The sequence below is a fragment of the Gadus morhua genome, chromosome 12 (genome assembly GCF_902167405.1).
Source record: "Gadus morhua chromosome 12, gadMor3.0, whole genome shotgun sequence".
In the NCBI taxonomy this organism is placed as follows: domain Eukaryota; kingdom Metazoa; phylum Chordata; class Actinopteri; order Gadiformes; family Gadidae; genus Gadus; species Gadus morhua.
Genome location: NC_044059.1, coordinates 3,627,896 through 3,654,966, shown reverse-complemented (window position 1 = coordinate 3,654,966; position 27,071 = coordinate 3,627,896). Strand labels below are relative to the sequence as shown.

The 27,071-nt window shown below is 42.3% G+C and overlaps 3 protein-coding genes across 3 annotated transcripts; all 3 read right to left on the bottom strand.

Moving 5' to 3' along the window:
- Nucleotides 1–2: 2 nt before the first annotated feature.
- On the bottom strand, nucleotides 3–3,721 carry LOC115555892 (uncharacterized). The gene is made up of 5 exons (XM_030372936.1): nucleotides 3,577–3,721; nucleotides 3,283–3,323; nucleotides 1,356–1,430; nucleotides 1,071–1,263; nucleotides 3–688 (listed from the first exon to the last, which is right to left on the bottom strand). Exons 1-5 carry the CDS (start codon nucleotides 3,668–3,670, stop codon nucleotides 108–110), a joined length of 984 nt encoding a protein of 327 aa, XP_030228796.1. The 5' UTR covers nucleotides 3,671–3,721; the 3' UTR covers nucleotides 3–107.
- caiap (CARD- and ANK-containing Inflammasome Adaptor Protein) lies at nucleotides 3,585–7,045 on the bottom strand. Its single transcript, XM_030372932.1, has 4 exons — nucleotides 5,815–7,045; nucleotides 5,433–5,616; nucleotides 5,068–5,290; nucleotides 3,585–4,959 (listed from the first exon to the last, which is right to left on the bottom strand). The coding sequence occupies exons 1-4, from the start codon at nucleotides 6,986–6,988 to the stop codon at nucleotides 4,213–4,215; spliced, it is 2,328 nt and encodes a 775-aa protein (XP_030228792.1). The 5' UTR covers nucleotides 6,989–7,045; the 3' UTR covers nucleotides 3,585–4,212.
- Nucleotides 7,046–8,868: 1,823 nt separating this feature from the next.
- Nucleotides 8,869–10,957, bottom strand: jun (Jun proto-oncogene, AP-1 transcription factor subunit). The gene has a single exon (XM_030373194.1). The coding sequence runs from the start codon at nucleotides 10,599–10,601 to the stop codon at nucleotides 9,600–9,602; it is 1,002 nt and encodes a 333-aa protein (XP_030229054.1). The 5' UTR covers nucleotides 10,602–10,957; the 3' UTR covers nucleotides 8,869–9,599.
- Between the last annotated feature and the right edge of the window lie 16,114 nt (nucleotides 10,958–27,071).

Here is a 27,071-nt window from a genome sequence, read left to right as displayed (position 1 = left end):
TATTACCACCATAGAGGAAAATCAGTTTATTTTATACAAGTTAATAATGATTCAAGGGGCGGTAGGAAAAAAGACACAACACAAGAACGGATTCATATTGGCATAAATCATGTGTCAGACTCCTCATCTGAAGAGGAGTAATAGCTGAGCCCCAGGAGGACATGGCCAATTCTCTCTGCCTTTGCCCCGATGTCACTCAATGTCTCTGGTAGCCCCTCTGTAGTCTTTATGCCGAAGCTCTGGCCTGCTGTTGGTTGGTTAACAATGACTGCAGGTCTTCCAGCAGACTCCCTCACTGTCTCATGTACCCCAGTCGCACAGGTCGTTTGACCAAGAGTTCTGAGGCTCTGGCCCAGGAGGGAACCAGAGAGGTTTGGCAAGCCGGCGTGCAGTGCCTGGGTAAGGTTATGTGTGGTGTGGGAAGCACCCGACTGAGTTACTGGCCCTCGAAATCCAGCAACTGCCACTGCAAGGCGTGTGCGGTTGAATGACAGGGGCAGATCCTGGTCAACACAGACCGGCTCTGAGCTTTCTGCAATAGGGTTGAGTTTGGCCTCTGGTAGGCTCATATGATCCTCTCCCTCTTTGGATAAAGACTTGTTGCTTCCATTTTTGCTGGCCGGGTCCATTTCCACTCCGCTCACTGAACCACTGGTGTCCTCCAACCAACCACAGCGTTGCTTCTTAACTATACAACAGAGAAAAGAAAGAGTTAAATACTTAAAAGTATGACTGCATTATAATCTTTCTAGTCCTTCAGGGGAATTCACTGCAAAATTAAAGCATTTATCGGCTTGAGGTGTCTGACTGATTAAGTCTATTGGGTGACCAAACAATCTGTGTAAAAAGCAGTGGTTGTTGGTAAAATGCAGAACCAAGTTGTTTGGCTTTCTAGGTAGCTATCTAACATAGCATGATAGATTTTACTATGCACTTTATATATATATATACATACTATTGATGTTATTTCATCAACTCTGTGAGTCAATGATATTCAGAGCTGCTTGAGAGTTAAATTTAATCAACAAAAAATAATTGAATATTAGTAAATACAGAATAAAAAAACTGACTGGTGGTGGGCAGAGTGTCCCACATGTCTGCTCTCTTCCTGCTGTAGGCCCGAGGGGTCCATGGTTTGTGTTTACAGGTGGGGTCAAGAGCACGCAGTTTGACGACAAAGCGCTTATACTCGTGCTCCAACTCCTTGATGCAGAACTGAAACTCTGCAATTTTCCTCTCGGGGTAGTGGATGAGCTGTGACTGCTGTGGGTTTTTTAGAGAGCAATATCTTTGATAACGTTCCACGATAATCAGCAATGGCCACAGAACGTATTACAAACAATGTGCTTGCTTACCTGCAAGTAATACTCTATTTCACTCTTAATGCTGGGGATCCACTTTTTCACAGAGGAGGCAGAATTAAGAGTAGACTGGGAGAGAAAAGTAGGTTTTCATCAGAGAACACCCATATAGATCATCATGGCTGTAGATGGTTATTGTTTCAGGGGTTGACACTAACGGTTGCCCGCTTGCCCGGGGCAAGTAAAAAAAATGTTTGGGCAAGTTGAGATTTTTTCTGGTTGCCCGAACGGGCAAGTGGATTTTGGGTGGATGTTAATATAAAAGCTATTTATTCAAATGTTTTTAGAAACGGCAGAACAACCTTTTGTTCCTCAAAACCACACAAAATAGAAGTATTTGCAATTGATCAGCGCGCTGTCTTCTCTTCTCTCGGAAAAGCGAGTTAACAGACACGCATCGCTTCAGTGCGAATATAGCCCCGCCTTCTGTCACTCACTCGCAGTGCGGTCTCTGGCAGTGATTCGCTAAAGGTTAGCCAACACAGCTAGCATCTCAAGTGCAGCACCTCCGCGAACGGTTTAGGTAGAAGTTAAATGGAGTAGTGATGGAGGAGTGCAGTTTGGAAGTACTTTGGATTGAGGCAAATTATCAAGGAAAGTCAAGAACACGGTTTTGGGTTTCATAACTGTGCACATGCACACAGCAATAGCGATCTTTTTCACGAAATTGGACCCTCACAAACTATATATTACATGAAAGCTGAGCCTCCACTTATTCCAACAGTCCAAACCATATCATTCTGTGACTAAAACTCGCAAATAACAACTTAAGAAGAAACGTCCCCTTTTCTTTTAACAACCAAAAATGAAGTATTACCTTTGTGATTTTTGTCCACAAAGTTGATTCTGATCTAATAAAACCACCATAAACAGATTATCCAGTTTCTGGGCCAAATTTTGCAACTTAACATGGTGTTTTCAATTAATGAATAAGAGAAGGTTTCTTAGGAAATAGGTAAATTGCCTTCAATCAGAAAACATATTCTTCAGCGCAATCTAGTGGCCATATATTTATTTGCGAGTGTTTGGCTTGGTGCATTCAATTGCCCTGAACTTTAAATAGAGGTGTCAAGTGTCAAAATTGTAAGATATCTACCTTTATTTGTGTCTCATAGTAAGACAGCGCTCCCAACTGATAACGACCAACTGATACTGATAATTATTTCAGGTGGAAATGTTATCTTCCACTTATGCTGTGTTCCATGGCTTTATTCACTTTAACCAAGTATTATCCCCATTGAATATTTCACTTGCACAACAATCTTTCTTTTGGCCCAAAGATGACATTATCGCCCTTGCAGTTGTGGAGATATAATCTATTTACTTTTGTTATGTTCTTTCCTGAACAAAACTTTTCCCCCGATATCAAAAATGGTATAGAATATCGATCTTTTTCCAGGAATAGTATTGAAGTTAGAAAATCCAGTATCGTGACTTAAAACCCTACTAGAAACGCGATTGTGATTATTCAGTTAGAGCTACAAGAAACTTAAAAGTTAAAAAGACATATCTTTGCTACTACCTCTGACATTTAGTCATGTACATTTGCATAAAATCATGCAGGTCTACATATAACTTGGCGATAGCTTTAATAGGTTGGAACGGTGGACTGAAATCACTTCATGGCACGATGTGAGCGCTCGATAAATAAGTAAACAAAGAGAAGTTTGTTATTTTATGTGCTGAAGCTAACATTCAGCTTCAGTCTGAGCTAGGAGAATTTTTCTGAGCCCCCCCAAAACCAGGCCGGGTGCCTGGCAAAAAGAGGCCCGTTCACGATTCTGATTATAATTTGGGCAAGTGAACATTACATTCGGGCAAGTTGAACCTGACCTGTACTTGCCCGATGGGCAAGTGCTTTTGAAACCTTAGTGTCAACCCCTGTTACTGGTATTGTTACATGATAGTTGTCATTATTTACCAGTTTGGGTCTGGGGGCATGTGCATCTTTAATTCGGCCTTCTGCAAATGCAGGTATTAAAAATCAAATTTATTTGTCGCATATACCATTGTTAATACGGGTTAAGAACACATAAATGAGAAATACAAGATGCATTCAGCGCCAATAGCTTGGTGAACTACCAATAAGGAGAATGCTTCAAAGTTGCCTGTTGCAAGAATTAGCATGTTGTATGGGTAGCTAGCTAATCTGGTTACTGTTTAATCTGAGTTCATCGTTATCATAAATGACAAAATATAGGTTAAAGCGACTTGCCTTCTCTCTCTTTCTGAAGCCAAAGTCTATTCAATCGCCCTTGTTGTTTCTCTTCGTTCCTTGCCATTTTGTCTGGAAATGGGCTAATGCACATGGACTCGGACCAAAACAACAGTGTCACGTGACAAAGGGGATCGTCATCAGCACCACGCTACAATAAATTACATAGTAAAGACAGACACAAACAATGGACATAAACATATGAAAATAACATTTAAATTATTTACAATTTCATTAATCACATTCCAAAAAAACAAAAAAAATAACCCATAAAATGTATCTGAACAAATGGTTTACACTTCGATGCTATTTTACTCTTAACTATAAGTCTGATGGCTCCCCCGTATGGTGAGAAGGTGAAACTGTTACAACATGGATTGTACAACCGGATGGGCTCATCCATCTGCGCTACAGCCGCACCCATCTACAAAGCTCCCGTTATATATCAACAGCCCCAAGGCTGAAATTAAGGTCACATAAACACACAAACAGAATATCTTGAACGTGAATAACTATTCTCTTGAGCTTTTTCTTTATTTTGTTTTGCTCCCCACATTGCCAACAAGAATTAAATGGCTGAAGGTGAGGCCTTCAGCGAGAAGCAGTCTCACTTGACGTTTGTCTCTTGGCTGTCGTCTATTTAATAAGAACCATCTTTCTCTTGATTATAGCTACAATATTCCTGTGTTCCTGTGTGTCTTCGCTCTCTGCCACCTGCAGTGGAGTCTTCCCCACGTTATTAACAGCCTGCAGGTCAGCCTTGCCCCCCTGCCTACCCTTCCCTGGTTCCCAGCTCACCAGCTCCCTCACTGCGTCCCTGCTGCCCGCCCGGACGGCACAGTGGAGGGGAGTGTCTTTACAGTTGTCAAGCGTGTTGACCTTTGCCCCTGCCCTCAAGAGTGAGGCAATTGCCTCGGTGTGGCCCTTCTCGGCGGCGGTGTGGAGCGGCGTCTTCCTCCACGTGTTCCTCTGGTCTACTCCATGTTTCTTCTGCGCCGACAGGAGGAGCTTCACCGCCTCGTCGTGCCCCCGGCCTGCCGCGTAGTGAAGAGGGGTGGAGCCATGCATGTCTTTAGCCCCAACCCTCGCCTTGTGCGTTAACAACGCTGCCACAGCTTCTGTTTGCCCCGCCGCGGCCGCCAGGTGCAATGGCGTTTTCTTCTGCTTGTCGGCGGCGTCAGGGTTGGCTCCGGCTGACAGCAGCATGTCCACCGCTGGGCCTTCTGTCTGGGTCGAGGCCGCCCAGTGCAGTGCGGTCCTGCCCTGCCGGTCCCGGATCTCGGTGTGAACCTTGACCTGAAGCAGGCGGTTCAGTGCGTCCGCATGGCCACGCCGGCTGGCTAGATGTAGAGGGGTGCTTCCATCTTGGGCCACAGCATTTGCCTATAAAATGAACACCAAAAAGCAAAAAACACCTGAAGTTCATGATGAAACAACGTATGATGAAAAATTAAAAATTGAGATGGTATTTATTTTTATCTCTGAATTTACCTGGGCTTCAGCTTTTAACAACATCTCAACCAGCGCTGGGTGGCTGTGGAGTGCTGCCAGATGTAGAGGTGTGTATGCCTTAGGCCCAGTTGCATTAGGATCCAATCCCTTCGCCAACAGAGCCTGTACCAAAAGCTCACTGCCGCTACGTACTGCCAGGTGTAAGGCTGTCGCCAAGTTTGGTAGACTGACATCCAGTTTGGCGTTTTTACCTGCCAGAACTCTGAAGAAACACATCTTTATGATATTATAGATGTACCTATAAATAAATGTTATCTTATGAATATGTTCACGTATAAATGAATATTAGTAGCAGAGCTGAATCTATATTAGAAGAGTCTGAACATTGCCAAAAGGGAAGATACCTGAATGTGTCTGTGTGGCCCAGTTCAGCAGCCAATAGGAGGGGAGTGTATCCCTGTTGGTCACACATGTTGACATCAGCACCACCGTCGATTAGAATATCCACCACCGCATGACAGTTCTGTTTGACTGCTGAGAAGAGAGTGGAGCCCATAGCTTCTGGACTGAGGGCTCCTCTGGAGTGAGCTGAGGTTTTAATAATGATTGATTACTTATATTTTCGGAAACACAACCAGATATCAACAAGGTGATGATTGCATCTGATGAAAATACATAAAAAAAAAGTATTGTGATCATTCTTTAAAAAATAAAAAATATATATTTTTTCCTGTTCAATGTTTATTCAGAACATGTATAGCATGGACTCTGAATATTAATGCTCACCTAGCAGTAGCCGGAGCATGGAGCCATTGTTGAGGTTCACAGCTTCATTTAGGACCACTTGGTCCACTGCAGCCCCCACTTCAAGAAGGACTCCTGCGGTCCTTTCATTGTTCCCACTCACGGCATAGAACAGTGCTGTTTTATCCTGCCTGGTTCGGACATCCACGGCAGCCCCTGCCTGCAGCAGCTTCCGGGCCAGGCTCTGGTCATCCTCCTGGGCCGCTCTGTGGAGGAAGGTGGGCTCCGTCTGGTCCTCAACCCCTCTGCCCCTCTCCTCCATCAAAAGGGCTCGGGCGCAATCCAAGTCCTCGTTTGTTGCCGTCAGGTGGACGGGATTCTTCCGCTGTGCGTCCAAGGTGTACAGACAGGCGCCGGCTTTCATGAGGGCCCGTACCACCTCGCCGTGGTCCCTGTTTGCCGCTCTGTGAAGGGGCGTTCGGCCCTCCTGATCCCTCAGTTCCAGTCTGGCCCCTCTACGTAGGAGGAGCCCCAGGAGGGATAGATGGCCGTGTTCGGCAGCTACATGCAGTAGGGACTCCTGGAGAGGGTTGACAGCATTCACGTCCACGTGGTTCAACATCTTTTCCACTACGGACGGCTCCCCTCCTGCGGCGATGATGTCATATATGTTAACTTGCAGGTGTTCTTTCAGTTCATGTCTTCCTATTTTTTCAGGCGACCTGGCTTCATTTCGGAACGCTGAGAATGAATCGGGCCTTGCGGATAAACGTTTTATCTTCTGAGTGTAATGTTCCTGAGGTTTCCTACCCAATCCTTCCTTGTCCCGTTCCAGTAGGTATCCAATCAACTGCCTTCTAGGATCTCCAATCTTCTCATTGGCTGAACCCAAGTAGGCCTTGATTTGATTGTAAAGCTTTGGTTCAGCCTGCATGAGGCATGGATGGAAGAATTTCCGACATGCCCTTTCACCCCTGGCCAACACGATATCCAGGACCATGGAGTTCTGCTCCTCTCGGGTCCTGATGTTCAGAACCACAGATCTCTTAGCTTGGTTGACCACCCCCTCTGTAACAAGGTGATCCAACAAATCCTCTGTATGCCATATCCCATATTTCAACTCGCTCCGCTTCGAACCGACCACCTGGATGGCGTAGGGATTAGAGTTCATTACTGCTGCCTGAGTGGAACAAAAACCCTTCACTTTGTTTAGCATGGTAATTCAAATGTTAAGTCTTAATAGTCAGTACATCCGGCTTTACACTCTGCAGGCCACTGCTCTATTCTGTCTGTTTATTCATTACTAAGTGACACATCACACCTTAGCAACCAGGTAGGCATATAGGGCAGCTATTAACAATGCAAACTGCATCACTGCTCAGGTAGCATAGCCCTTAACACAGCCCTAATGATAGTATAACTGGAATGTTGATTCAAAATGTAACTATTAGATGTATCACAAAAGGTTATTTAAAGAATCACTTGTCGCAAACATATTGTGTTGGTGTAGTCCCTCTTTTACATATGACTTCAACGTCAATGGGTTATGTGCCTTTTTTTAGGGGACGGCTTCTGCATTATTTTGAATGTATTAATGCGCCCGTGTGATTTCTATACGACGCTTAACCACTTGCACTGAAGTGAGTCACTTCCCGTAAACCACGCCTAAGGTGTTGACGTAGATCTTCCGACTGCTCGCTACTACCTTATAAGGTCGTAAGGGGTGTTCTGGATGATGTCATCCACACCAAATTTGGGCAAGATCAATCTAGGACGGTAGTATTTATTTTTCAAAATAACTTAAAGAAACGGCGTATAAATAAATGAGCCAAATATATTCTGTTTTACAATAACGGTGTGCAAAAGCCCTAGGCTATAATACTTTATGAAATTAGCCTAATCGAATAAATCCAATCACACATTTGCAAGAAAAAACAAATAAGTAATCAATTGGTCTACGCTTGCAAGATGATGCACGAGAGGGAGACATTCCCTTACATTAGTTGGATCGAATGTGGACTAGTGCTAGGGTTTGGATAGTTATTTAAATTAGGCAAAAGTGACCAGTTTGTAATTGTGTCTGTTGCCAATATTTGCAGGTGGGTCGTAGGCCTTAATATGTTTCATTATGCCTCTGGTTTAGGATTTTAAAGTCAGAGATGGGTTTTTATTTCCCTTTATGTGTTCCCGCTCCCCTAAATAGTGGGCTTCCCATCCATAGTTGGGGTCTTATTTTGTATTGTTGGGCAGCCTCATCAGAGAAATTCCTTTTTAATGGTCTCAGAATAGAATATGTAAAATTACGGCATCATTTTTGATTTGGCTTGATTACAGCGAGCGTCACTTCATTTTTAAGAAGTACCGCCGCCTAGTGGTTAGAGTAAATATCACCCTGTTGGCGCTGTCAGTTTTATTTGAGGGCTACGAGGATACGGGTCTCTCATTTAATCCTCACCTTATCAAGTCTCACTTGATTAATTATGTAAATTACACCCTATCGCTCTGATGATTTGTTGGCCTACTTTTAGAAGGCACCATTGCTTTCAAAAATATATACCCAAAATAGGTGAAATATCTATAAGAGTGTAGCCTGCTGGACAATGTTTAGCCTAGGCTTATACTGAATATATTGCATACGTTTAGTGTAGGACAGTAGAATGCCAAGTTAATGGTGCGATTTGATTTGTGAGAGTGTAGGCTAACCTGGTTCTTATATTTTTCAAACGCAATGCATAATTTTTCGCTAATTTGATAGTGGAAGATAAATGGGAAAAATCCTAACTTAAATCTTATGGTCTCCGATTTGACCCTCGATAGCAGAGGTATGGACGGAGGCAGGGCTGAGGTATCAGGTTTTTAAATTGAATTGAGTACAATATGCAATATGTGGCCAAGTGAAGTTCTGCAGTTCACACATTGGCCTAGATTGGTCCGTTGGCCTGAATAAACACTATCACTTAGCTCGGATCAATACAGACTCTAATGGAATTTACCTCCAGGTACTGAGAGCTAAGAGCTCTTGCAACATGTTGCAACATGTTTTATTGTGCTAGCTCTGAGCACAACTGTAGCCATTCCCTACGCACGCACACACAGTTTTCTGTTTGTATGGGTTTATTTCATACCTTAAATATTGATTCGTTTCTGAAATCTCAGAAAACCAACATAAAAAAATGATACAGTATTATTACAAAACATATTACACAACGTAAGTAGCCTACTATATACATATCACAATGAGTGAAACCCCATTAAACAACTTTAGAAATGAACAAGTCAATCTTGAAGCTTTTCCAATGTAAATAAACAGTTTCTTGCAATTAAGAAAAGTACATTGTACTGTATGAACTGTATTAAGAAGTCAGGCAGCTTTGAGTCCGCTTCTCAGCCTTTCCGAGGGGGCAACACGCCTGAAGGGGGCGTCTCGAGGCTACAGCAGCAGCAACAAACACCACAACAAGAAACCAACCAATAAACACTGTCTATGGCAGGATCTTCTCGTCCTTTAATACTGAATTTCTTTGATGGTCACGATCAGGCCCATGCAGAGTTTGTTGAAGTTCGACAATGTGTCTGTGCCCTGCTCTTCTGCTTTGTTTAATAGACAAACCTGATGTCCTGCGTGGTGTTATCCACTCACGGGCTCCACTGTCACTGTCCACAGCCCCGTCGGTTTGCGCCACTTGGGGCTGCGTGGCACTCAAGTACTGGCCCCGGTCCCGCCAGTCTCTGCCATAATTCCACCAGATACAGCCCATTTCACTATCAAACGATGGCTCCATTTCGTTCAACTTCTACAGTCTTTGCTATTCACCCCGATGTGCTTCTCAAAAGGTCTGAAGTTGCTGTGTAAGCATCAGTTGGCACCCGCTGTTCACGTGGTTCATCACCTTCTGCTTCAGTTGGGCCACCTGCTCGCGCAGCATGTTGGCGGTGGACGAGAGCTCCGAGTTCTGACACTTGAGGTTCTTCACTTTGTCCTCGAGCCTCGATATTCTCTCCAGTTTCCTCTTCCTGCACTTGGAAGCGGCGATGCGGTTCCTCATCCTCTTCCTCTCCGCCTTGATGCGCTCCTGGCTCTCCATGTTGATCGGGGAGAGAGGAGGCGTCTCCCCGGGCATCTCCGGGACCGTCTGGGGCTCCTCTTTGAGCGCCGTGATTCGCGACAGCGGAGCCGAATGATGCTGCTGCCCGTACATGGGAAGTTGCGGGGCGGCGGAGAAAGATATGGTCGGGGGGGACGTTGTGTAATTGGGGGCCGAGACCGTGCTGATGGCCGGGTTGAACGTGTTTAAGTCCTCGTAGACGGGCGACTCAGAACGCATGGTGCTATTGTTATTGTATACGGCGGTGGCACCGGCCGCGGATGAAACAGCAGGTGGTGGTGGCACAGCGTTGTTTACCCCGGCGGCTGGCGGGGCCGATGGGACACTCACAGGAGTTCCGTTGGGCATGTGCTGGTGATGCAGTTCTGCCAGTGCCCGGACGAACCCCTCCGCGAATCCCTCCTGCTCGTCTGTGACGTTCTTGGGGCAGATGAACTGCGTTGGAGTCGGCGTGGTCGTGATGAGGCCGTTGCTGGACTGTATGATGAGCCGCTCCAGCTCCGGGGAGCCGAGTTTCAGAAGTCCCACGTCGGGAGAAGTCAGAATGTCGCTGGCTTTCGCCCTGAGGTGAGGCTTCAGGGTCCCCGATGGATCGGCGAGGTTCAGTGTCATGTTGTGTTTCAAGGGCTTGGGATTGTTGTATGATCCGTAACCCGCGTTGTCATGTTGAGAGAAGGCGTTGAGCGGGTCGTCATAAAAAGTAGTTTCCATCCTGGTAGACATAGAAGACAAGCCCACAAATATCAAAAGTCTCTTCAAAAACGACTTCTAGTCCTCGTCTTCGGGTCTGTCAGCTGTCAGTGAAAGATCATCGGATCCCTCGCAGTCCTGTCTGAATCGATAAAGTTTGGAAGTTGAGTTCGGTGTGAAACTCTCTATTCTGATACGATATTGACCTTCTTTGCAGAGCAGATGTCTGTGAGACTGCTGTAACGGGAAAGCGCTGTTCTCTATAATATAAGTGCTCTCTTAACAGTGTTATAGTAAAAAAAAAAACACCAAGTGCTGTAGCTATCTTGCCGGGCGCTACTCTGAGGAGTCCCGCGCGGTGGTTTGGTGTATATACTCTGAGCGGGACAGCGTGGAGGCAAAACTTATCTGCGAGCCCTGGCTGGCTAAAAATAGCGATGATGTCATGCTTGGGCTCTCCCATTGGCGGAGGTGTCTCACGGGGCGTAGCCGAATATTCAGATAAGGTCCGTTGCCTAGACGACCACCCAGAAGAATCTAACTATCGCGGTGGATTGTGGGATGAGGTAATGCTGGGAGACGCGCGGTGCATTCTGGGATGACGTATTGTTTTTAGTGGCGGGATAGTTGGTAGCCTTCAATATTAAACACAAATTTTAAGGACTTTTTTCAGAAATTCTTTAAAAGTAATAACCTATATCAATTGTATATGTTTATATTTAAACACACTGTTTTTAATTTCCGTATAGCGTTTAATTGCATGATCATAAATTGACTGCGTTCTATTCTGATCTATATTATATTATATTATATTATATGATATTAAAAGTTGCCCTTTAAATTCACCTGCCTCTACTTCTATAAATGGACTGTGTTCTATATTAGTCTAATTAACAATTAGTGAAGTGAAGTGAAGTGGGGAATAGCCCCCTCGACCTATGTGTCGGGGGGAGCCTGAGGTGACGAGACGAATGTCCCGCCATGAGAACAATATCCCGAGTTTGAGATCTCTCAATCATGGGATATTGCCCAATATCCTGAGATAGTGAACCAATCAAATTGCGCCACCTTAGGAGTTTCACGTGTAGCATATAATCTACTTTATTATATTAAATTATATTCTAAATTGACATTTAGATCAACTAACGTTGTGCCTCTAATTGTATTAATATAAATGGACTGTTTTATATTGTAGTCTTATTTAATATAGGCCTACTAGAATCTACTCAAATATATTATTAGATCATATACATATCAATCATATTCTATTCTATTATATCGTATATTAAATTCAAAGTTTCAATTTCAATTTAATTAATCTGTAATTGGTTGATTTTCTGATCACAGCTGGTGTATATAAATGCATGCACTTAGACTGATTTGACTGTATTGTATTGTATTCCCCAGTGTCCAGTGTCCACACTGTAACCGTTGTCCTAGAGCAAGATACCCCCGCTCCTTGATAAAATCTCACTCACTGGAAGTCGTGTTGGATACGATTATCTGCTGAATTAATTATATTGGTTCAAATAGTAAATATGATTCTGTTCAATAATAATAATTTCAGAACAATAATATTTTTTCTGAAATTTCTCTTAATATAAGCCTCTGATATAATAATAACCAAAAAGTAATCATAATAATAACAACTACTAATGCTGCTACTACTTCTACCACCGCCACTACTACTACTACTAATGCTACTACTACCACTACTACTATTACTACGACTGCTACTACTACCTACTTCTACAACTACTACCACTGCTACTACTACCACTACAACTCCTTCTACCACTAATAGTACTACTACTACTACTACTACTACTACCACTGCTACTAATAATAATAGGAAGTCACGAGGGGGATTGTGTGGGGCCAGCCACACAAAAAACTCTGTCAATTTAGTATATTCATTATATAGTATATTCATTTAGTTATTGACCTATTACATTATACTCTGTTATTGTATATTCTATTAGCAGTAAATATGGCAAATAAGAAATCAACAAGAGAGAGAGAGAGAGGGAGAGAGAGAGAGAGAGAGAGAGAGAGAGAGAGAGAGAGAGAGAGAGAGAGAGAGAGAGAGAGAGAGAGAGAGAGAGAGAGAGAGAGAGAGAGAGAGTACAGTCTGTGTGTTTCAGGCAGGACTGTTTTAATTGTCATTTTGACTATTTCAGGGAGTGTCCATGTTATTATATTTTGACAACCTTGGTGGTCCCTTGGAAACGGGCATATTCGCAGGCAGAAACACATACACGCACGCACACAAATACACACACACACACACACACACACACACACACACACACACACACACACACACACACACACACACACACACACACACACACACACACACACACACACACACACACACACACACACACAGCTTAAGGTAACATAAGGTTACCTTGAAGTGCATCGTAAGCATTTATAGCTTTTAGCAGACCTCAGAAACAGGGCCAATGTCAAGCCTCTCATTCCCTGCTCTCTTTCTATATTCTACTCCTTTAAAACAATGTTCCATTTTGACATTTATGATCTATCTGTCTGTATGTCTGTCTGTCCGTCTGTCTGTCTGTCTGTCTGTCTGTCTGTCTGTCTGTCTGTCTGTCTGTCTGTCTGTCTGTCTGTCTGTCTGTCTGTCTGTCTGTCTGTCTGTCTGTCTGTCTGTCTGTCCGTCCGTCCGTCCGTCCGTCCGTCCGTCGTGCATTCTGTCTCTACAGATAGCTCCTTCTCTTTAAAATTAGCAACATATTTTTGTTAGCCGTTGCATTGTTCTCCTGGAGAAGACCCACCATATCAACTACCTTCTCTTTTACCTCGAAAAAGGAGCCATCTCTCTGCAGATGGCTCTTTTCCTAATGCTCTTGTCATTGTGTGTAATTAGTGTAGTGCAGTCCATTATCTCAAGGCACACAGTTGGAAATCACCGTTTTTTTTAATGGCAGGGGGTTAACAAGTGTGCCTTACGTATTCCTCCTGAGACCTCCACAGTCCAACTGTCTGGGTCACAGCTTGCCCCGCCATCTTTACTACCCGGCATCTCCTGGGCGCCACACCTAAATATGTCCCACTTGTGTGACAAGTAAATCAGTCCCTTGGCCTTAGTCGGCTCACAAGAAGCGCCAGCCACAGGGAGAATAAGAACATAATAGACCGCAATATACTTTTTATTGCAAGTAATTTTTTCTTTATGTACCGTGGAGTATGTCATTCTTTGAAAATGAAACATGTCTTCTATGATAGCAGTAAAGTAGAATATAATCTGATGTAATTGGTGGATTTATATGGTGGGGTAGTGATAGTTTGTTGATTTAAGTGGTTGAGAGTTATCGATTTGCTTTATTGATGTCAAGGCTGCTTCTTCAAAAGAAAGGAACAATGGAAGAGTCGGTCACTGAACCCACTTTGTAATTAGGCATATCTTTTTAATTTTCATGCAGAGGATTTTTTGGTAGATACAATTGTTAACATGACCATTTATACACAAAAGCTTACCTACATAACACATAGGGATACATAACATACTATTACAAATCTAAATAAAGCCAAAGTACTATAACACATGAACCCTAGAAACAATCAAGATGCATACCACCCAAAAGAATGCTTGCCAGCTAGATAGTCCATGTTTAAAATGTAACCTTGCTTCTGTCTTCCCCTCTTATTTACTTCATGGCAGTTTCATTGATTCTGTCATTGTTTTATAATGGTGACTCACAGAGGACAACCTGGGTTATTTAGATGCTTGTTCACCTTCAGCTTTCATCTGACAGACCCTAAAATATTCATCCTCTTTGGCATCCTCCTTCTTGTATTCATGAGCAGCGCGCTCCTTCTGAATTAAATGGCATAAAATAATGATGTGAGGTGGTGGTGGTGGTGGGGGGGTCATTTTTAACTTCATTCATTTTCTCTGAACACGCTTGAATACTGCCAAGGCTCTTAGAGGGTTATCTTCGCCTGCAGGTCCAGTCCTGCAGCAGGAGAGGGTCCCTTTTAAATGGTCAGCTGTGAATCTGCCCAGTCCATTATTATACCATACCAGTGTTCAGATTTTTCCCCACGGTCATTTTCTTTATGAAGTAGGATGTAAACCTTCATATCGTTGCGTTGGCCAAAGCTCTATAAATCCATTGATCTGTTTATTTTAAAGGTATGCTGTTATAGTCAGACATTCTCCCGTTTGACAAAAAGAAACTTCAGATATTGGCAGATAATCAAACATTATTCATTAGTACTGTAAGATGTAGGAGTCATGTCAACCAAAGCCTATATTAAATAGAGGATTTATGTCGGGACAAATCTCAAATGTTTTCCTGCTCTGATGCTTTATATCCTTTATCTTGTACTTGAATTGACTACGTCTATTAGACGTGATTTAAAATGAAGACCATATACATATATATGACTTATTACCTGTGTCCTCTATCACATGTTAACTCACGCAAAGTGTCACATAGTCTTTTTACTATATCAACACCGATTTGGTTTAATTGACAGTACATTCATTTCAACATTAACAATGTATTTCCTTGTGCGCACACTACATTGAATATTAATCTAACATCATATTTGCTCTCTCTCTCTCTCTCTCTCTCTCTCTCTCTCTCTCTCTCTCTCTCTCTCTCTCTCTCTCTCTCTCTCTCTCTCTCTCACTCTCTCTCTCTCGCTCTCGTCCTCTTTTCCCCCCCTTCCAGGTTTAATCAGAGCCAGTAGCCAGTCAAGGCAGGATTTCCTATGTGTTGGAAGCTTTTGGCCAAACTGTATTGTTTGATGTGTTTTCGTATGACCTCTTTGAGAAACGTTCACTATGGTGCACTCTCCATCTTTGTTTTGGTATTGATAAAATCAATACCCCCCTCCCCCACCTCCCCAACAACAGCTGACTGTTGTAGAGCAGTCAAGGGGATAAAGAATAACTATATTCTACCCTATCCATGAAGGCCCCAGGTGGGAGAGACAGGCTGGCTTAGGTAGTGAGACAGGGAACACGCACAATGCTGTTCCCCGGTTGGAGCAGTTGTTGTTTCAGCTGGTTGAAAAAAATGAAAACATTCCACTGTGTGGATTGTGTGACCGGCAGGCTTGTCTTGTTTGCATCTGTTTCTGAATGTGCACGTGTGATTGTTTGATGTCTGTACACGTGTGTTTATCACCACAGCTGGTGTATATAAATGCATATGTGTGGAATGTATGAGTGACACTATTTTTCTCATTTCAACCACACTATGTGGGCAATGCATGCAATAATCATGGTAATAATTAATATTATAATTATTACCGCAAGCGGTGATTAACAGGGTCTGAGCAAAATTAAAAGTCAAGAACAAACTAATGGAAGATATATAAATATAACTACATAATTGTCATATTTAAGGAAAGATGTTCAACTTATAAACTTGAACTGCAGCCTCATTCACATGGTCAAAATGTCTATTGATAAGCACACAACATCCAGAAAACTCAAAGCACACATTTCTCAAGTGAATTTAGGGCTTTCTTCAAAGCATATACTTGAAAAATCTTTGAAATTCTGGGGAAATTAAACATTTGCAGTCAAGAACACTCACGGAAGAAATATAAATATGAGTTAATTATGAAGGAATAACATTTAATGAAGATGTTCCCTTTAATTCCATACTGTGTCTTGGCAGTCCAATTCTTGGAAACTATTGAGCAGGAATGTTGATTGCCTGATGAAATTCAGGTGCTGTTCAATGTTGTGTTTCTTATATGAGTGGCAATGATAGAAAGATATGTTCAGCTTGTTCATTATGCTCTAAACAGGATTCAAACTCTCAACCTAAGGCTCACCAGTACACAGCATCCATGTCTTTATCCCGTTGAGCCAATGACATTCCTGAACTGCTTGAAGCAGGATTCACATTGTGTAATTGTCGATTGATAAGCACACGACATGGTAACCCTTCCTTTTACAGTCCCCTAATTACTAGGTATTTACCCTGTACATACATGGTAAATTATAGTGTATTACTGGGTAATTACCACTGGTAATAAGAAGGTAAATACAGAGGTAGTTACCCGGTAAATACACGGTAAATCATAGTGTATTACTGGGTAATTACCATTGGTAATAAGAAGTTAAATACAGAGGAATTATCCGGTAAATACATGGTAAATCATAGTGTATTACTGGGTAATTACCATTGGTAATAAGAAGGTAAATACAGAGGAATTATCCGGTAAATTATAGTGGATTACTGTGTAATTACCACTGGTAATAAGGTAAATACAGAGGAATTACAGCTGATGTACCAAGTAAAACCTCCACTATTACCCATCAACTCAACTAAGTAGCGTGTAGTTGTAACTGTTTTAGGTTGGTAATAACTCCGATATTGTGTACTTCCTAGGAAATTAGGCAACCAATTCTTAGAAACACCTATTATCCAGGGTTTATGTTGGTAACAGCCCAAATTTAATGATGTAGGCCTACTATCTAGAAATTAGCATAGTACTTTCCAATAAAATACTTTTTCTTAGTTATTATTCAAAGCTACACCCATTTAGAAAGGGTTTATTCAATTTACCACTATGGAATTACTTACCTGGTAACAACCTCTGCAGGAAGTTTTCCTCTAGTGTCATGGTACATCTTCTTAAATACTGGGTACGAAGCCGTTTGTTTCCATGGTATTACCAGGTTCTTACCATATAATTTATAATAGATACATTCCATTATCCATGCAGTCAACACAAACTTGTACCATGTACGTTCTGCGACGTTACCAAGTAAAACACGACAATTTACCCAGTAATTAAGCTGAAACTGTACTGGAAAAGGAATCCTCGTTTGTTTCCATGGTATTACCAGGTTCTTACCATATAATTTGTAATACATTATTCCCTTTTCCATGCAGTCAACACAAACTTGTACCATGTACGTTCTGCGACGTTACCAAGTAAAACACGACAATTTACCCAGCAATTAAGCTGAAACTGTATTGTAAAAGGAAGCCTTGTTTGTTTCCATGGTATTACCAGGTTCTTAACATATAATTTGTAATACATTATTCCCTTTTCCATGCAGTCAACACAAACTTGTACCATGTATGTTCTGCGACGTTACCAAGTAAAACACGACAATTTACCCAGTAATTAAGCTGAAACTGTACTGTAAAAGGAAGCCTCGTTTGTTTCCATGGTATTACCAGGTTCTTACCATATAATTTGTAATACATTATTCCCTTTTCCATGTAGTCAACACAAACTTGTACCATGTACGTTCTGCGACGTTACCAAGTAAAACACGACAATTTACCCAGTAATTAAGCTGAAACTGTACTGTAAAAGGAAGCCTTGTTTGTTTCCATAGTATTACCAGGCTCTTACCATATAAGTTGTAACTGGTTATTCCCTTTTCCATGCAATCAACACAAACCATATATGTTCTGCAACATCGTTCACCAGTAGTTAAGCACTTTAATTGTTGTTATAAAACCCCAAACCACTGTTGATGAAAGACATATTAAAATTAAACAAAATCAAAGGCTTATCTTTCAAACAATGCATATCTCACAAACAGGCACTGAACACTGAAGAAATCGGACAAAAAAAAGAGCCGTCCACATCAACTCAATTTAAATGTTACTGATGGTGTTTTCATAAAACACATGACAGTGTTATGGCAAGTGACCACAAGGAAGACTGCTTCAACCTCTACAATTTGAATAAGTGGTGAATGCCATGCAGCAATCTGCCTATGGGAGCATCTTTGTGGTCATTCGCAAACCAATGAGTCCACTCGATGAATGAGAGATGACTCTTTAGTGTCTTCTCTGTGAGGCATCCCTGCAGTCTCCCCATCTGGGATTTGAAGGCTGACCAAGACCTGACCAGGTACCTCCAAATCTCCCCTTCAAGAATCAGAAGACAAGAAAATAAACATTAGGACTGTCAATTAGTGAACATTTCTAGAACATGTAGAACTCAAAGATTATTTTGTTTATCAGTTAAGAAAGGAGGCTGGTCCTCTGGCCATTGTGTTTGGTCATATTGAAAAGAGAAAAAGGCATAGCCATAGATACAGTTAAAGGGACTCTCACCTTTGTTGCATTTGAGAATTACAGCACATTCAAATCATCCCGCCTTCCTCCAATGCCCCACCCCCTAAGCGTTATTTTTTAGAGTACAAAACGAAGCGTTATTTTTAAACCTAAAAAACTAAGCGTTATTAGAGTACTGTAACGACCTCGCCGGTGACATAATGATGTCGAGTCATTAGTAGTTGAAGGTAGTTTTAATGAACCAAAACTAGGTCACTGAAACCCGTAACATTGTAACCAACGGCAGAAAACCGACACAAAACAAACCCCGGTTACCCCGGCAACCCCCAACACGGTCTCACTCGCGTGCAGGCCCCCACCCTCCTGTTCTTCCAAGGCCCTCCCCCAGCTGACCTAATGATTCGCCCCCACGCTGATTGACAAGAAGAACATTACAATACATGCACATAGAACAACTGGCATAGCGGACAACGAAATATAATGTAACACATAACACACAAACTATTTAACTGTCCCAGGGTCGCTACAGTACAAAAGTTCTAGACTCCCATGGGTTATGTTTAGACTCCCATGGGTTATGTTTAGACTCCCAGGGGTCATAATATCTACCAGGGGTCTAGTAAACAAGAAATTTAGCAGGTGGCTCACTGTAATTTTATGGGCTTCGTGTGATACCGTTTTGAGGCCCCATGTTGAAGGACAGTGGTCCCACTGAGTATAAGAAAGGTGTATGAGCATTACAAACAGAGTAGCGGGACAACGTAGCGTCTGAGGCCGAAATGGGTCCCCTAATCGGACTGAATGGTGCGGTTGGGTGCCAACGGTCTGGAGGTCTTCCTGTAGCTCCAGAGTAGCGGGACAACGTCGCGTCTGAGTCCGAAATGGGTCCCGTAATCGGACTGAGTGGTGCGGTTGGGTGCCAACGGTCTGGAGGTCTTCCTGTAGCTCCAGAGTAGCGGGACAACGTCGCGTCTGAGTCCGAAATGGGTCCCGTAATCGGACTGAGTGGTGCGGTTGGGTGCCAACGGTCTGGAGGTCTTCCCGGAGCTCCAGAGTAGCGGGACAACTTCGCGTCTGAGTCCGAAACGGGTCCCCTAATCGGACTGAGTGGTGCGGTTGGTTGCCAACGGTCTGGAGGTCCTGAGAATCATCCAGGGGAGCGGGACCACTTGGCTTCTGAGGCCGAATCGGGTCCCCTTGTCGGACTGAATGGTGCAGTTGGTGGCCAACAGTCTGGAGGTCTTCCTGAGGCTCCAGAGGAGGGTAACTCTGTGAGTCTGAGTCCGAGATGAGTCCCAAATCGGACTGAATGGTGCAGTTTCAGTACGCCGTGGACCACTTTGGTCTGCCATCGTCAGTCGCTACGGTCGCTACTCGCTACTGTCTGCCGTGGAATCAAAACAAACCCTCTAGTTGAGGACGCGCCTTGATGACGCGGGCCCGAATGCGCCACAAGAAGCAGACGGAAAACCTTATATATCCATGCAGCAAACAGACAGGTCTGTCGGCCAATAAGGTCATTCGGTCCGAAGAATTTTATTGGTTGAAGTTTTCACTAAATATTATGAGAGTAAAATAATTGTTTGTTTTTACTCCTGGTTGGTCTGTCTTGCATATTAGAGTGTTATTACCTCATTAATACCAATTTAACCTTATCCAAAAAAAGTGTAAAAATGCAACAAAGGTAAGAGTCCCTTTAATAGGACGGGAGGGGACAGGCTGTTAGCTCCGGTTAGCCCTTTAGCATCGAGCTAGCGGAGCTTCTGTCATTCAAATAACTCGGACATGTTGTTTAGAACCTATAACACCCAATTTATTAAAATATCCGGATTTAATCGGGCTCTCTCCCATAAGTACAGTTAATAGGACGGGAAGAGACAGGCTCTCTTAGCCTCGGTTAGCGCGATGCTAAAGAGCAGCTCTACCGGAGCATGCCACCTCAACAGGTGCAAGTTAGCCTCCGGTTTGATATCTGCCGGATATTCGGTTTACCACCCAATCGGATTCATCAACATAAGTGCAATACATTACGGGCTTAGTATGTTGAGGACGGTTTAGGACACCGTATCGCGAAAAATCACAAACACATGTTGTCGCCATCAATGTCTGTGCAACAACGTCATTTACGTTCTGGCTGCTACCTGTTTTAGGGACCGTCAACAAATTACACTCACCGACTGTTGGCAGAGACGTTACCATGGAATTGTTGCAGGAAATTAATCACACAAATATATTGCAATATAGTTAATCATAATGCAGTTAATAGTTTAATATTCGACAAAAATCGACCAAACTATATTTGAAATTATTAATTGCATTCCGTTTAACAATAATGCAATATATTAGCAAAGTTACCTGCAGTAAGTAGCAGCCCACCATTGGCAACTACTACTACAATCAGGTGACAAAATGTATTTTTTAGTGATTTTTATGTTATTTTATATGATTTATTTCCAGAAACAATTCCAGGGTAACGTCTCTGCCACCAGTCGGTGAGTGTAACTTGTTGACGGTCCCTAAAACAGGTAGCAGCCAGAGAACGTAAATGACGTTGTTACACAGACATGATGGCGACAACATGTGTTTGTGATTTTTCGCGATACGGTGTCCTAAACCGTCCTCAACATACTAAGCCCGTAATGTATTGCACTTATGTTGATGAATCCGATTGGGTGGTAAACCGAATATCCGGCAGATATCAAACCGGAGGCTAACTTGCACCTGTTGAGGTGGCATGCTCCGGTAGAGCTGCTCTTTAGCATCGCGCTAACCGGGGCTAACAGAGCCTGTCTCTTCCCGTCCTATTAACTGTACTTATGGGAGAGTGCCCGATTAAATCCGGATATTTTAATAAATTGGGTGTTATAGGTTTTAAACAACATGTCCGAGTTATTTGAATGACAGAAGCTCCGCTAGCTCGATGCTAAAGGGCTAACCGGAGCTAACTGCCTGTCCCCTCCCGTCCTATTAACTGTATTTATGGCTATGCCTTTTTCTCTTTTCAATATGACCAAACACAATGGCCAGAGGACCAGCATCCTTTCTTAACTGATAAACAAAATAATCTTTGAGTTCTACATGTTCTAGAAATGTTCATTAATTGACAGTCCTAATGTTTATTTTCTTGTCTTCTGATTCTTGAAGGGGAGATTTGGAGGTACCTGGTCAGGTCTTGGTCAGCCTTCAAATCCCAGATGTGGAGACTGCAGGGATACCTCACAGAGAAGACACTAAAGAGTCATCTCTCATTCATCGAGTGGACTCATTGGTTTGCGAATGACCACAAAGATGCTCCCATAGGCAGATTGCTGCATGGCATTCACCACTTATTCAAATTGTAGAGGTTGAAGCAGTCTTCCTTGTGGTCACTTGCCATAACACTGTCATGTGTTTTATGAAAACACCATCAGTAACATTTAAATTGAGTTGATGTTGACGGCTCTTTTTTTTGTCCGATTTCTTCAGTGTTCAGTGCCTGTTTGTGAGATATGCATTGTTTGAAAGATAAGCCTTTGATTTTGTTTAATTTTAATATGTCTTTCATCAACAGTGGTTTGGGGTTTTATAACAACAATTAAAGTGCTTAACTACTGGTGAACGATGTTGCAGAACATATATGGTTTGTGTTGATTGCATGTAAAGGGATTAACCAGTTACAACTTATATGGTAAGAGCCTGGTAATACCATGGAAACAAACGAGGCTTCCTTTTACAGTACAGTTTCAGCTTACTTACTGGGTAAATTGTCGTGTTTTACTTGGTAACGTCGTAGAACGTACATGGTACAAGTTTGTGTTGACTGCATGGAAAGGGATATAATGTATTACAAATTATATGGTAAGAACCTGGTAATACCATGGAAACAAACGAGGCTTCCTTTTACAGTACAGTTTCAGCTTAATTACTGGGTAAATTGTCGTGTTTTACTTGGTAACGTCGCAGAACGTACATGGTACAAGTTTGTGTTGACTGCATGGAAAAGGGAATAATGTATTACAAATTATATGGTAAGAACCTGGTAATACCATGGAAACAAACGAGGCTTCCTTTTACAGTACAGTTTCAGCTTAATTACTGGGTAAATTGTCGTGTTTTACTTGGTAACGTCGCAGAACGTACATGGTACAAGTTTGTGTTGACTGCATGGAAAAGGGAATAATGTATTACAAATTATATAGTAAGAACCTGGTAATACCATGGAAACAAACAAGGCTTCCCTTTACAGTACAGTTTCAGCTTAATTACTGGGTAAATTGGTGTGTTTTACTTGGTAACGTCGCAGAACTTACATGGTACAAGTTTGTGTTGACTGCATGGATAATGGAATGTATCTATTATAAATTATATGGTAAGAACCTGGTAATACCATGGAAACAAACGGCTTTGTACCCAGTATTTAAGAAGATGTACCATAACACTAGAGGAAAACTGTTCCTGCAGAGGTTGTTACCAGGTAAGTAATTCCATAGTGGTAAATCGAATAAACCCTTTCTAAATGGGTGTAGCTACGAATAATAACTAAGAAAAAGTATTTTATTAGAAAGTACTATACTAATTTCTAGATAGTACATCATTAAACTTCGGCTGTTAAGAACATAAACCTTGGATTATAAGTGTTTCTAATAATTGGTTGCCTAATTTCCTAGGAAGTACACAATATCGGAGTTATTACCAACCTAAAACAGTTACAACTACACGCTACTTAGTTGAGTTGATGGGTAATAGTGGAGGTTTTACTTAGTACTTCAGCTGTAATTCCTTTGTATTTACCTTCTTATTACCATTGGTAATTACACAGTAATACACTATAATTTACTGGATAATTCCTTTCTTATTACCAGTGGTAATTACCCAGTAATACACTATGATTTACCATGTATTTGCCGGGTAACTACCTCTGTATTTACCTTCTTATTACCAGTGGTAATTACCCAGTAATACACTATGATTTACCATGTATGTACCGGGTAAATACCTAGTAATTAGGGGACTGTAAAAGGAAGGGTTACCCACGACGGTAAAAAAACTCCAAGCACACATTTCACAAGAGAACTAAGGGCTTTCTTAAAAGAGTACGGATCTGAAATGTGCACTGTTAATGGTATCCACCTAGTGATAGTCATATGGTAGTTATACAATAACAAAATGGTCATATAGACAAAATGGACTGAGACTGTGGACGTTTGGCTTTTTAATGAAATTGTGGGAAAAGTAAACATTTTTAGAGCAGAAGTCCAGTGTGAAAAAGATGCATCTGATTTTAGAGATGAATATGATGAAAGAATTCTGAGTCCAGGTCAATCTAGTAAGGAGAATAACTCTAGTTCATATTTTGTTTAAATAGCACCACCTTTGGGTGCAGTACCACAATTTGGGTTTATGGGTAGTGGGGGGTATTGGTATCCACCTAATAATAGTCGTATGTTTTTTTATACAATAACAATATGGTCATATAAGAAAAATGGGCTAACTGCTCCAACTTTATTGGCCAATATTTCTCAAATGGAACTAAATAAAACAAATTCTGTTCGATGATTTTTGTGAGGCTTGGTCTAAGGATTTTATGTGGCGAGTTTGGTGAATTTGTGATTATTTTTGCCTGTGTATCTTTTTATCATGAAAAAAATAAAAAGATTCACAGGCTTTTTATTTAGCCTGATTTCACTTGCCTGCAAAAATCATGGTAATAATTGGTAATACTTTTCCCACAATATGAAATCGTGGGAAAAGTAAACATTTTTAGGGCTTAAGACCCAGGTTTTATAAATGTATCTGATTCTAGGGATTAATATTCTGAAAGGATTTTGAGTCCAGGTCAATCTGGTGAGGAGAAATAAGCCTAATCCATGATTTTTTACAATAGCGCCACCTTTAGGTGCAGTACCACAGTTTGGATTTATGGTTGTAGGGGGGGTTATTGGTAACCATACCTGAACATTTCAAGAGTTTTCGACTTACGGTATAGGCTGCAGTATGACTTTTACAGAATTTTGAAGAAAAAAAACACGTGACAGAAACAATAGGGGACCAAGCAGCTTCGCTGTTCGGACCCCTAATTATCTTACTATTATTAAAGAGAAGTTTTGAATTGAAATATTAATTTGATTCAAATTCATTATTACACATCTGCATATTTTCTTCTTCATCTTTTGAATCGGCCTTGGCCCACATTCAAATGCATACACGCATAAATGCATGCACGCATGCAAGCATGCACACACACACCCACCTACAGTGCATTAATAAGGTGTGCTGGCAGCCATGTCCATTTTTATAATGAAAAAGAAAACAGTGCTTAGGGACAACCCTGCTCATTATTCCGCCCTCCACCGCACAAGAAACCCTGCTTCGAAAGTTTATTTGGGGCCCTTTTCGTAATAAATGTTCACATAAAGTCAACCGCCATACCCAGCAGCCTCTCTGGCATCCAGTGGCAGAGAGGACTTTATTAGCCTTGATAATTAATCGGCGCTAACTACCTAGAATAATCACATTTTAGATTTATGATCTGGAATCGTAGGGAATATTGATTGGCTCTCACTCTATTCTGACCCTTTCAGCTTGCCGTAATTCATTCCGGAGGGAGTGGCCCATGACATCACATTCAGATGGCAGGGGACACAGTGGGAGCTGTTTCACTTCTCATTGTTTAGTCTGTTGACATCTTTTCTCTCCGATAAAGCGATCCAATGTAAATTCCGTAATTCAGTCCACCCATAGAACAACTAATAACAGATTGAAGGTTGCACAGAAAGGGGTTAGTGTGTGTGTGTGTGTGTGTGTGTGTGTGTGTGTGTGTGTGTGTGTGTGTGTGTGTGTGTGTGTGTGTGTGTTTGTGTGTCTGTATGAGTGTCTCTGTGTATGTTTGTTGTCTCAGGGAATTTAATCTAGGTGAGTGAGTCCGGCCCTCAATATGTAAATGAAATAACACACATCTTAAAGGGAAGACACAAACACACACACACACACACACACACACACACACACACACACACACACACACACACACACACACACACACACACACACACACACACACACACACACACACACACACACCAATGTGCACGCCAAGGTGAGCACAGGCTAAATGGTCGCCTTCACACATCTAATAGTGTATGGAAACCTTCAGAGCTTTTCACATGCCCAGGTTTGCAATACATCTGAAGTTGTGTGTGTGTGTGTGTATGCGTACTTATGTTGGTTTGCATGAGTGTGTGTAGGGTTAGGGTTAGGGTTAGGGCTTGAATGTGTGTGCGTCTATGTCTATGTCTTTGAGTGTGTGTGTGTGTGTGTTCGCGTATTTATCAGCGTGTGTGTGTTCTTGCGTGTTTGTGCGTGTGTGTGTGCACTTGGGGGCCTCTATGCTTCTGACAAGCCTGTTACAGGGAGGTGAGTGTATGAGTTTGTCACATGGGAAAATGATCGATAGCTATTAAAACCCCACCAGTCCCTCGAACTAGATGGAGGGCCGTTGCATGTGTCCCTGTGTGTGTGTGTGTGTGTGTGCGTGTAAGCTGGCATGTCAGCCGATGTGTTTGTACAGGTGGGATAGCCCTACTAGACTGTTCTGCTCCATTTACCACCTCCTTACTGTTTGTGTGTGAATCTGTCTGAGTGTGCAGCACGTAGCATGCGCTTCTGTTTTTGTGTATCGAAGGTGTGATTATGCATGTTGCTATATATACATATGCGTACATATGTCTGCCTGTGTAAGTGTGTGTGTGAGTGTGTGTATGTGCGTGTCAGTGAGTGTTTGTGTGTATTACTGAGTGTGATTGGGGGACTTTTTGACAGTCTATTTGTGCTTGGATTTGCTGGTTAGGCTCTACCTGGCATTCAGAGGCAACAAGAAATGAAGAAGTAGGGTATCGGGGCTTGGTGGGGGATGGAGGATGTGCGTGACCTGCGGGACGGAGTGGTGTGGCACAGGGAGAATGGGGGGTTGAGAGAGTTTCATCTCAGATGGGTTGTTTTAAGTGCAACAACCTAGTGTGGTCGCCACAGGAGCAGCACAACCACAACAACAACAAAAAAACAATGACCATGGCTTTTCTCTGTCATAACAGTGGAGGGAATATGTGCACTTTACAGAGAGGGAGACAGAGAGAGAGAGAGGCAGAGATGATGATGGACACATGGAGGATGGAGAGAGAGAGATGGAGAGAGAGAAGAGATGGAGAGAGTGAAGAGATGGAGGGAGGGAGGAGAGATAGGGAGTGAAAGAGAGCAGGGACGAGAGAAGTGATGAAGGGGGAGAGAAGAGATACAGAGAGAGAAGGGGTGGTGAGAGAGAGAATAGAAAAGGGATGGAGAGAGGAAGGATGGCATGACGAGAAGTTGGAGAAAATAGATGGAGGAAGAAGTGCTATGAGGGATAAGTGCAACACGATATTTAGTATCACAGTACAGACTGGCAACATACTGAAATGCACAGGCTATAATCGAAAAAAGTGAACATAACGTT

What these genes read in the sequence shown, in the direction of transcription:
- LOC115555892 (XM_030372936.1), bottom strand. Translation starts at nt 3,670, where the DNA reads ATGTGCATTAGCCCATTTCCAGACAAAATGGCAAGGAACGAAGAGAAA. An exon ending in GCTTCAGAAAGAGAGAGAAG is followed by an intron (nt 3,324 to 3,576) that starts GCAAGTCGCTTT and finishes CTGCATTTGCAG; the next exon opens with AAGGCCGAATTAAAGATGCA. An exon ending in GGACACTCTGCCCACCACCA is followed by an intron (nt 689 to 1,070) that starts GTCAGTTTTTTT and finishes TCTGTTGTATAG; the next exon opens with TTAAGAAGCAACGCTGTGGT.
- caiap (XM_030372932.1), bottom strand. Translation starts at nt 6,988, where the DNA reads ATGCTAAACAAAGTGAAGGGTTTTTGTTCCACTCAGGCAGCAGTAATG. An exon ending in CATGCTCCGGCTACTGCTAG is followed by an intron (nt 5,617 to 5,814) that starts GTGAGCATTAAT and finishes TTAAAACCTCAG; the next exon opens with CTCACTCCAGAGGAGCCCTC. An exon ending in TGTTAAAAGCTGAAGCCCAG is followed by an intron (nt 4,960 to 5,067) that starts GTAAATTCAGAG and finishes TTCATTTTATAG; the next exon opens with GCAAATGCTGTGGCCCAAGA.
- jun (XM_030373194.1), bottom strand. Translation starts at nt 10,601, where the DNA reads ATGTCTACCAGGATGGAAACTACTTTTTATGACGACCCGCTCAACGCC.